The sequence below is a fragment of the Artemia sp. Qi Xiang Cuo genome, chromosome 21 (assembly GCF_049724085.1).
Source record: "Artemia sp. Qi Xiang Cuo chromosome 21, ASM4972408v1, whole genome shotgun sequence".
NCBI classification, from domain to species: domain Eukaryota; kingdom Metazoa; phylum Arthropoda; class Branchiopoda; order Anostraca; family Artemiidae; genus Artemia; species Artemia sp. Qi Xiang Cuo.
The window spans coordinates 33814682-33827421 of NC_142814.1; the positions used below are offsets into that span (position 1 = coordinate 33814682).

The following is a 12740-nucleotide window of genomic DNA, read 5'->3' on the forward strand; positions in this document are numbered from 1 at the left end:
AAAAAAATCCAAAATGAACTTTGAAACATCAAGAGAATGTAACAGTAACAAGGTAAACCACGACAAAACACTACTCAAATATTCCAACTCTTAAATTTCAACGAAAAAAGTCAAAAATGAACTTTGAAACATAAAGAGAATGTAAGAGTGACAAGGTAAACCACGGCAAAACACTACTGAAATATTTCAACTCGTACATTTCAAGGAATGAATTCCAAAATGAACTTTGAAACATCAAGAGAATGTAACAGTGACAAAGTAAACTGCGACAAAACACTACTGAAATATTCCATCTCTTACATTTCAAAAAAAAAAAACCAAAATTAAATTTGAAACATCATGAGAATGTAACAGTGAAAAGGTAAACAACGACAAAACACTACTTACATAACCCAACTCTTACATTTCAACGAAAAAAAAAATCTAAAATGAACTTTGAAACATCAAGAGAATGTAACAGTGACAAGGTAAACCACGACAAAACACTACTGAAATATTCCAACTCATACAGTTCAACGAAAAAATATCCAAAATGAACTTTGAAACATCTTCAGAATATAACAGTTACAAGGTAAACCACAACAAACACTACTGAAATATTCCAACTCTTACATTTCAACAAAAAAAAATTCAAAATGAACTTTGAAATATCTTTAGAATGTAACAGTGACTTGGTAAACCACGACAAAACACTACTGAAATATTCCAACTCATACACTTCAACGAAAAAATATACAAAATGAACTTTGAAACATCTTCAGAATATAACAGTTACAAGGTAAACCACAACAAACAATACTGAAATATTCCAACTCTTACATTTCAACGAAAAATCCAAAATAAACTTTGAAATACTGCAGAATGTAACAGTGATATGGTAAAACACGACAAAACGCTACTGAAATATTCCAACTCTTACATTTCAACGAAAAAAATCCAAAATGAACTTTGAAACATCAAGAGAATGTAACAGTGACAATGTAAACCACTAAAAAACACTACTGAAATATTCCAACTCTTACATTTCAATAAAGAAATCCAAATGAACTCTGAAATATCAAGAGAATGTAACAGTGACAAGGTAAACCACGACAAAACACTACTGAAATATTCCAACTCTTATATTTCAATGAAAAACATCCAAGATGAACTTTGAAAAATCAAGAGAATGTAACAGTGACAATGTAAACCACGACAAAACACTAGTATAATATTCCAACTCTTAAAGTTCAACGAACAAAAAAATCCAAAATGAACTTTGAAACATCAAGAGAATGTAACAGTGACAAGGTAAACTGCGACAAACACTACTGAAATATTCCAACTCTTGCATTTCAATGAAAAAAATCCAAAATGAACTTTGAAGGATCAAGAGAATGTAACAGTGCAGTGTAAACTACGACAAAACACTACTGAAATATTTCAACTCTTACATTTCGACGAAATAAATTTAAAATGAACTTTGAAACATCAAGAGAATGTAACATCGACATGGTAAACCATGACAAAACACTACTGAAATATTCCAACTCTTACATTTCAACCCAAAAACATCCAAAATGAACTTTGAAACAACAAGAGAATGTAGCAGTGATAAGGTAAACCATAACGAAACACTATTGAAATATTCCAACTTTTATATTTCAACGAAAAAAAAATTATAAATGAACTTTGAAACATCAAGGGAAAAATACAGTGACAATGTAAACCACGACAAAACACTACTGAAATATTTTAACTCTTACATTTCAACAAACAAATTTCAAAATGAACATTGAAACATCAATAGAATGTAAGAGTGACATGGTAAACCACGACAAAACTCTAGTGAAATATTCCTAATTTTACATTATTCCTAATTTTTCCTAATTTTAAATATTCCTAATTACACAATTTTCCAACTCGTACATTTCAAGGAATGAATTCCAAAATGAGGTTTGAAACACCAAGAGAATGTAGCAGTGAAAAAGTAAACTTTTACAAAACACAACTGAAATATTTCATCTCTTACATTTCAACAAAAAAAAATCCAAAATGAACTTTGAAACATCAAGAGAATGCAACAATGACAAGGTAAACCACGACAAAACACTACTGACATATTCCAACTCTTACATTTCAATAAAAAAAAAATATAAAATGAACTTTGAAACATCAAGAGAATGTAACAGTGACAAGGTAAACACCGACAAAACACTACTGAAATATTCCAACTCATACACTTTAACAAAAAAATATCCAAAATGACCTTTGAAACATCTTCAGAATATAACAGTTACAAGGTAAACCACAACAAACATTACTGAAAGATTCCAACTCTTACATTTCAACGAAAAGAAAAATCCAAAATGAACTTTGAAGCATCAAGAGAGTGTAACAGTGACAAGGTAAACCATGACAAAACACTACTAAAATATGCCATTGACATTGTAAACCATGACAAAACACTACTGAAATATTCCAACTCTTATATTTCAACGAAAAATAAATCCAAAATGAACTTTGAAACATTAAGATAATGTAACAGTGACAAAGTAAACCACAAGAAAACTGTACAGAAATATGCCAACTCTTACATTTCAACGAATAAAATCTAAAATGAACTTTGAAAAATCAAAAGAATGTAACAGTGACAAGGTAAACCATGACAAAACACTACTGAAATATTCCAACTCTTTCATTTCAGCGAAAAAGATCCAAAAATTAACTTTGAAACATCAAGAGAATGTAACAGGGGCATGGTAAACCACTAGAAAAAACTACTGAAATATTCCAACTCTTGCATTTCAACGAAAAAGATTCAAAATTAACTTTGAAACATCAAAAGAATGTAACAGTGACATGATAAACCACGACAAAACACTACTGAAATAATCCAACTCTTGCATTTCAACGAAAAAGATCCAAAATAAACTTTGAAACATCAAGAGAATGTTACAGTGACAAGGTAAACCATGAGAAAACACTACTGAAATATTTCAACTCTTGCATTTCAACGAAAAAGATCAAAAATTAAATTTGAAACGTCAAGAGAATGTAATATTGACATGGTAAACCAAGAGAAACCACTATTGAAATATTCCAACTCTTACACTTCAACGAAAAAAAATCCAAAATGAGCTTTGAAACATCTTCAGAATATAACAGTTACAAGGTAAACCACAACAAACACTACTGAAATATTCCATCTCTTACATTTCAATGAAAAATCCAAAAAGAAGCCTTAAACATCTTCAGAATGTAACGGTGATATGGTAAACCACGACAAAACATTACTGAAATATTCCAATTCTTACATTTCAACGAAAAAAAATCCAAAATGAACTTTGAAACATCAAGAGAATGTAACAGTGACAATGTAAACCACTAAAAAATACTACTGGAATATTCCAACTCTTACATTTCAATAAAAAAAATCCAAATGAACTTTGAAACATCAAGAGAATGTGACAGTGACAAGGTAAACCACGACAAAACACTACTGAAATATTCCAATTCTTATATTTCAATGAAAAACATCCAAGATGAACTTTGAAAAATCAAGAGAATGTAACAGTGACAATGTAAACCACGACAAAACACTACTGAAATATTCTAACTCTTACATTTCAACGTAAAAAATCCAAAATGAATTTGAAACATCAAGAGAATGTAACAATGACAAGGTAAACTGCGACAAAACACTACTGAAATATTCCATCTCTTGCATTTCCACGAAAAAAAATCCACAATTAACTTTGAAGCATCAAGAGAGTGTAACAGTGACAAGGTAAACCGTGAGAAAACACAACTAAAATATACCAGTGACATGGTAAACCATGACAAAACACTACTGAAATATTCCAACTCTTACTTTTCAACGAAAAAAAATCCAAAATGAACTTTGAAACATTAAGAGAATGTAACAGTGAAAAGGTAAACCACAAGAAAACTGTACAGAAATATGCCAACTCTTACATTTCAACGAATGAAATCTAAAATGAACTTAGAAAAATCAAAAGAATGTAACAGTGACAAGGTAAACCATTACAAAACACTACTGAAAAATTCCAACCCTTGCTTTTCAACGAAAGACATCCAAAATGAAATTTGAAACGTCAAGAGAATGTAACAGTGACATGGTAAACCACAAGAAAACACTACTGAAATATTCCAACTCTTGCTTTTCAACGAAAAAGATCCAAAATGAACATTGAAACATCAAAAGAATTTAACAGTGACATAATAAACCACAACAAAACACTACTGAAATAATCCAACTCTTGCATTTCAACGGAAAAGATCCAAAAAGAACTTTGAAACATCAAGAGAATCTTACAGTGACAAGGTAAACCATGAGAAAACACTACTGAGATATTTCAACTCTTGCATTTCAACGAAAAAGATCCAAAATGAACTTTGAAACATCAAGAGAATCTTACAGTGACACGGTAAACCATGAGAAAACACTACTGAGATATTTCAACTCTTGCATTTCAACGAAAAAGATCCAAAATGAACTTTGAAACATCAAGAGAATGTTACAGTGACAAGGTAAACCATTACAAAACACTACTGAAATATTAAAACCCTTGCATTTCAACGAAAGAGATCCAAAATGAACTTTGAAACGACAAGAGTATGTAACAGTGACATGGTAAACCACAAGAAAACACTACTGAGATATTTCAACTCTTGCATTTCAATGAAAAAAAATCCAAAATGAACTTTGAAACATCAAGAGAATGTAACAGTGACATGACAAACCACAACAAAACACTACTGAAATATTCCAACTCTTGCATTTCAACGAAAAAAAATCCAAAATGAACTTTGAAACATCACGAGATTGTAACAGTGACAAGGTAAACCATGAGAAAACACTACTGAAATATTCCAACTCTAGCATTTCAACGAAATAGATCCAAAATGAACTTTGAAACGTCAAGAAAATGTAACAGTGACATGGTAAACCACGACAAAACACTATTTAAATAATCCAACTCTTGCATTTCAATGAAAAAGATCCAAAATGAACTTTGAAACATCAAGAGAATGTAATAGTGAGAAGGTAAACCACGACAAAACACTACTGAAATATTCCAACTCTTGCATTTCAACGAAAAAGATCCAAAATGAACTTTGAAACGTCAATAGAATGTAACAGTGACAACGTAAACCATGAGGAAACACTACTGAAATATTCCAACTCCTGCATTTCAAAAAAAAAATACAAAATGAACTTTGAAATATCAAGAGAATGTAACAGTGACATGTAAACCACGAAAAAACACTACTGAAATAATCCAACTCTTGCATTTCAACGAAAAAGATACAAAATAAACTTTGAAACTTCAAGAGAATGTAACAGTGACATGGTAAGCCACGAGAAAACACTACTGAAATAATCCAACTCTTGCTTTTCAACGAAAAAGATCCAAAATGAACTTTGAAGCATCAAGAGAATGTAACAGTGACATGGTAAACCATGAGAAAACACTACTGAAATAATCCAACTCTTGCATTTCAAAAACAAAATCCAAAATGAACCTTGAAACATCAAGAGAATGTAACAGTGACAAGGTAAACCATGAGAAAACACTACTGAAATAATCCAGCTCCTGCATTTAAACGAAAAAAATCCAAAATGAACTTTGAAACGTTAAGAGAATGTAACAGTGAAATGGTAAACCAAGACAAAACACTACTGAAATAATCCAACTCTTGCATTTCAACGAAAATTATCCAAAATGAACTTTGAAACATCAAGAGAATGTAACATTGACATGATAAAACACTACAAAACACTACTTAAAAATTCAAACTGTTTAATTTCAACTAAAAAAAAAATCCAAAATGAACTTTGAAACATCAAGAGAATGTTAGAGTGACAAGGTAAACCATGAGAAAACACTACTGAAATATTCCAACTCTTGCATTTAAACAAAAAAGATCCAAAATGAACTTTGAAACATCAAGAGAATGTAACAGGGAGAAGGTAAACCACGACAAAACACTACTGAAATATTCCAACTCTCGCATTTCATTGAAAAAGATCCAAAATGAACTTTAAAACGTCAAGAGAATGTAACAGTGAAATCTTAAACCATGACAAAACACTACTGAAATAATCCAACTCTTGCATTTCAACGAAAAAGATTCAAAATTAACTTTGAAACATCAAGAGAATGTAACAGTGACATGGTAAACCACGACAAAACACTACTGAAATAATCCAACACTTGCATTTCAACGAAAAAGATCCAAAATAAACTTTGAAACATCAAGAGAATGTTACAGTGACAAGGTAAACCATGAGAAAACACTACTGAAATATTTCAACTCTTGCATTTCAACGAAAAAGATCAAAAATTAAATTTGAAACGTCAAAAGAATGTAATATTGACATGGTAAACCAAGAGAAAACCCTATTGAAATATTCCAACTCTTACACTTCAACGAAAAAAAATCCAAAATGAGCTTTCAAACATCTTCAGAATATAACAGTTACAAGGTAAACCACAACAAACAATACTGAAATATTCCAACTCTTACATTTCAACGAAAAATCCAAAAAGAAGCTTTAAACATCTTCAGAATGTAACGGTGATATGGTAAACCATGACAAAACACTACTGAAATATTCCAACTCTTACATTTCAACGAAAAAAATCCAAAATGAACTTTGAAACATCAAGAGAATGTAACAGTGACAAGGTAAACCACTACAAAACACTACTGAAATATTCCAACTCTTACATTTCAATAAAAAAAATCCAAATGAACTTTGAAACATCAAGAGAATGTGACAGTGACAAGGTAAACCACGACAAAACACTACTGAAATATTCCAATTCTTATATTTCAATGAAAAACATCCAAGATGAACTTTGAAAAATCAAGAGAATGTAACAGTGACAACATAAACCACGACAAAACACTACTGAAATATTCCAACTCTTACATTTCAACGAAATTAATCCAAAATGAACTTGAAACATCAAGAGAATGTAACAGTGACAAGGTAAACTGCGACAAAACACTACTGAAATATTCCATCTTTGTATTTCAACGAAAAAAAAGTCCAAAATGAACTTTGAATCATCAAGAGAGTGTAACAGTGACAAGATAAACCGCGAGAAAACACAACTGAAATATACCAGTGATATGGTAAACCACGACAAAAAACTACTGAAATATTCCAACTCTTACTTTTCAACGAAAAAAAATCCAAAATGAACTTTGAAACATTAAGAGAATGTAACAGTGAAAAGGTAAACCACAAGAAAACTGTACAGAAATATGCCAACTCTTACATTTCAACGAATGAAATCTAAAATGAACTTAGAAAAATCAAAAGAATGTAACAGTGACAAGGTAAACCATTACAAAACACTACTGAAAAATTCCAACCCTTGCTTTTCAACGAAAGAGATCCAAAATGAAGTTTGAAACGTCAAGAGAATGTAACAGTGACATGGTAAACCACAAGAAAACACTACTGAAATATTCCAACTCTTGCATTTCAACGAAAAAGATCCAAAATGAACATTGAAACATCAAAAGAATGTAACAGTGACATAATAAACCACAACAAAACACTTCTGAAATAATCCAACTGTTGCATTTCAACGGAAAAGATCCAAAAAGAACTTTGAATCATCAAGAGAATCTTACAGTGACAAGGTAAACCATGAGAAAACACTACTGAGATATTTCAACTCTTGCATTTCAACGAAAAAGATCCAAAATGAAATTTGAAACGTCAAGAGAATGTAACAGTGACATGGTAAACCATCTGAAAACACTACTGAGATATTTCAACTCTTGCATTTCAACGAAAAAAAATCCAAAATGAACTTTGAAACATCAAGAGAATGTTACAGTGACAAGGTAAACCATTACAAAATACTACTGAAATATTAAAACCCTTGCATTTCAACGAAAGAGATCCAAAATGAACTTTGAAACGTCAAGAGTATGTAACAGTGACATGGTAAACCACAAGAAAACACTACTGAAATATTACAACTCTTGCATTTCAACGAAAAAGATCCAAAATGAACTTTGAAACATCAAGAGAATGTAACAGTGAGAAGGTAAACCATGAGAAAACACTACTGAAATAATCCAACTCTTGCATTTCAACGAAAAAGATCCAAAATGAACTTTGAAACATCAATAGAATGTAACATTGACAACGTAAACCATGAGAAAACACTACTGAAATATTCCAACTCCTGCATTTCAAAAAAAAAATACAAAATGAACTTTGAAATATCAAGAGAATGTAACAGTGACATGTAAACCACGACAAAACACTACTGAAATAATCCAACTCTTGCTTTTCAACGAAAAAGATCCAAAATGAACTTTGAAGCATCAAGAGAATGTAACAGTGACATGGTAAACCATGAGAAAACACTACTGAAATAATCCAACTCTTGCATTTAAAAAACAAAATCCAAAATGAACTTTGAAACATCAAGAGAATTTAACAGTGACAAGGTAAACCATGAGAAAACACTACTGAAATAATCCAACTCTTGCATTTCAACGAAAAAGATCCAAAATGAACTTTGAAACGTTAAGAGAATGTAACAGTGACATGGTAAACCACGACAAAACACTACTGAAATAATCCAACTCTTGCATTTTAACGAAAATTATCCAAAATGAACTTTGAAACATCAAGAGAATGTAACATTGACATGATAAAACTCGACAAAATACTACTGAAACATTCCAAATCTTTCATTTCAACGAAAAAAAAATCCAAAATGAACTTTGAAACATCAAGAGAATGTTATAGTGACAAGGTAAACAATGAGAAAACACTAATGCCATATTCTAACTCTTTTAATTAAAAAAAAAAGATCCAAAATGAACTTTAAAACGTCAAGAGAATGTAACAGTGAAATCGTAAACCATGACAAAACACTACTGAAATATTCCAACTCTTGCATTTCATTGAAAAAGATCCAAAATGAACTTTAAAACGTCAAGAGAATGTAACAGTGAAATCGTAAACCACGACAAAACACTACTGAAATAATCCAACTCTTGCATTTCAATGAAAAAGATCCAAAATGAACTTTGAAACTTCAAGAGAATGTAATAGTGAGAAGGTAAACCATGAGAAAGCGCTACTGAAATAATGCAACTCTTGCATTTCAACGAAAAAGATCCCAAACGAACTTTGAAACATCAATAGAATGTAACAGTGAAATTTTAAACCACGACAAAACACTACTGAAATAATCCAACTCTTGCATTTCAACGAAAAGGATACAAAATGAACTTTGAAACATCAAGAGAATGTAAAAGTGACAAGATAAACCATAAGAAAACACTTCTGAAATACTCCAACTCTTGCATTTCAACGAAAAAGATCCGAAATGAAATTTGAAACGTCGAGAGAATGTAACAGTGACAGGATAAACCAAGAGAAAACACTACTGAAATACTCCAACTCCTGCATTTCAACGAAAAAAAAAGTCCAAAATGAACTTTGAAACATCAAGAGAATGTTACAGTTACAAGGTAAACCACGACAAAACACTACTGAAAAAATCCAAATCTTGCATTTCAACGAAAAAGATCCAAAATGAACTTTTAAACATCAAGAGAATGTAACAGTGAGAAGGTAAACCACGACAAAACACTACTGAAATATTCCAACTCTTGCATTTCAACGAAAAAGATCCAAAATGAACTTTTAAACATCAAGAGAATGTGACAGTGACAAGGTAAACCAAGAGAAAACACTACTGAAATATTCCAACTCTTGCATTTCAAAGAAAAAGATCAAAAATGAACTTTGAAACATCAAGAGAATGTAACACTGACATGGTAAACCACGACAAAACACTATTTAAATTATCCAACTCTTGCATTTCAATGAAAAAGATCCAAAATGAACTTTGAAACATCAAGAGAATATAATAGTGAGAAGGTAAACCATGAGAACACACTAATTAAATAAACCAACTCATTCATTTCAAAAAAACAGATAAAAACAAAAATTTGAAACATCAATAGAATGTACTAGCAATATGGTAAACCACTAGGAAACACTAATGAAAAAATCTAACTCTTACATTTCAGCAAAAAAGATCTAGAACGAACTTTGAAATATCAAGATAATGTAACAGTGACAAGGTAAGCCATGAGAAAACACTACTAAAATATTCCAACTCTTTCGTTAAAAACAAATAAAAAATGAACTTTGAAACATCAAGAGAATGTAACAGTGACATGTAAACCACGACAAAAAACTACTGAAATAATCTAACTCTTTAATGTTAAATAAAAAGATCCAAAATGAACTTTGAAACGTCAAGAGAATGTAACAGTTACATGGTAAACCACGAGAAAACAATATTGAAATATTCCAATTCTTGCATTTCAACGAAAAAGATCCAAAATGAGTATAAAACAGTCACGAGAATGTAATAGTGACATGGTAAACCACGACGAAACACTACTGAAATATTCCAACTCTTGCATTTCAACGAAAAAGATCCAAAATGATTTTCGAAACGTCAAGAGAATGTAACAGTGACATGGTAAACCATGAGAAAACACTACTGAAATAATCCAACTCTTGCATTTAAAAAAAAATCAAAAATGAACTTTGAAACATCAAGAGAATGTAACAGTGACAAGGTAAACCATGAGAAAACACTACTGAAATAATCCAGCTCTTGCATTTCAACGAAAAAGATCCAAAATGAACTTTGAAACGTTAAGAGAATGTAACAGTGACATGGTAAACCACGACAAAACTATACTAAAATAATCCAACTCTTGCATTTCAACGAAAAAGATCCAAAATGAACTTTGAAACATCAAGAGAATGTAACAGTGACAAGGTAAACCATGACAAAACACTACTGAAATATTCCATCTCTTGCATTTCAACGAAAAAGATCCAAAATGAACTTTGAAACATCAAGAGAATGTAACAGCTACATGGTAAACTGCGAGAAAACACTACTGAAATAATCCAACTCTTGAATTTCAACGAAAAAGACCCAAAATGAACTTTGAAACATCAAAACACTTGCGCGCACAAAATGTATTAAAAAACGGGGGGAGGGAAGGGGAGGGGGAGGAGGGAAGAGGTGATAGGTTGGGAGGGGATGGGGAAGGGAGGGAGAGGTTGCTCTTTGAGGCCTGGGGGGCCCTTTTGGGGGCCTGTGGGGGCCTTTGGGGGCCCGTGGGGCCTTTGGGGTTCGGGTAGGGGACCTTATAACACTGTTCAAATGGTAGTTGTATATTATACCGAACACAGTTGAGAACCACCCTAATAAAAAAAATAGTATGTATCTCTTAATAGGAGTTAGCATTCCCTCATATGGTTTACCATTTTCGTTTCTACTTTCAAATTTATCTTGTCTCATGGAGAGATTGTGTCAATCAGTTATCTTTTCCTGTCTGTATTTTCAACTCTCGGATAAGAATATTACAATATTGAAATTTCCTTATTTGATGATGTCACCTTGTTATTATCCTGTCCCATTAGAGTCGATCAATACGCTTAGAAACAACAAACAAATTGACCTTGAAAGAGGTGTCATTGATCCTCTCCCGATAGACTCGATCAATAATCCAGCAATTGTTGATGTGAACTTATGTTGACATCCAAGAAACATCCAGCAATTGTTGTTGACATCCAAGAAACATCCAGCAATTGTTTTTGACATCCAAGGAACATCCAGCAATTGTCTTGACATCCAAGAAACATCCATCAAGAGTGAGAAAAACCATGAAAAAACATCCTCAGTGAGAAAAACCATAAAAACATGGATTCTATGCCCATGTATGGTGCCCCGTCACGAGTCAATAAGGCCTCCCTACTTATAACAGGTTTCAAAATAATAAAATATATGTAGCAAGTGGTTTCTTCCTGACAGCTTCAAAATTGAAAAAATTGGGTCATGCATATTTATATCTCCATATTTTGCTCTCATAAAGACTTGGGTAATAGAGAGTTTGGTGGAGATATTTTCTTGCCATTTTTATTGCAGTAAGAAAAATATGCCCTGCCTAAAACGAGGTTTAAATCACAAAATAAACCCAGAAAACGTATTCAGTGTTTATGCTTCTCAATATAGTCCATACTTGTAAATGAACAGCCTTTGAAATATAAGCATTAAATAATACCCCTTTCCATAGATTTTAATATTTTCTTTATTGTTTTAGTCTCCAAATCATCAGCTAAGTCTTGAATCTCGAAGTTGCAATAGTTATGAAGATGGGAGCTTCGACAGAGTACAGACACGGAGTTTTGATAAGAATGTAAGTTAGTTCAGTTTTGCTTATTTAAAGGGAAACTTGTCTAAGCACAAAACATTTATCTAAGAATCTTTTCAGTTTTAGTAGAATTTGTTATGAACCCCTAAAGATCACATTTTAAGCTTAGGTCATATTTCCTCAGGGTCTAATATACAACTCTTCCAAGTTTTCTATGCTTAGAATTGGTATTTAAAGGTGAACACACGTGCAGAAATGTATGACAAGGATCCAAAAAAAGTAAGTGTACTGTAAACACATATCCGGAAATATTTAGGACTCTAGCTTCCCCTCTCAAAACCGCAAGATTAAAAAAAAATCCAACAAGTTTTTATATTTCTCATTTTATTAACCAGTATTTTTCTGTCTTTTAGTTCTTTATCTCCTCCTAACTCAACCACCCCAACATAGAATCAGGCGCATATGCCGCCCAATTCCTTCTCTATTTATAATTGTTCACGTTT

The 12740-nt window shown here is 31.8% G+C and overlaps 1 protein-coding gene across 1 annotated transcript in view; it reads left to right on the plus strand.

Annotated features, from left to right (window-relative positions):
- enc (R3H domain containing protein encore) overlaps positions 1-12740 on the plus strand; it is a 277287-nt gene that overhangs the window by 127540 nt on the left and 137007 nt on the right. The window contains exon 6 of the mRNA XM_089106565.1: positions 12187-12282. Within this exon, the coding sequence (XP_088962691.1) occupies positions 12187-12282 (96 nt within the window). The remainder of the gene's footprint in view (positions 1-12186; positions 12283-12740) is intronic.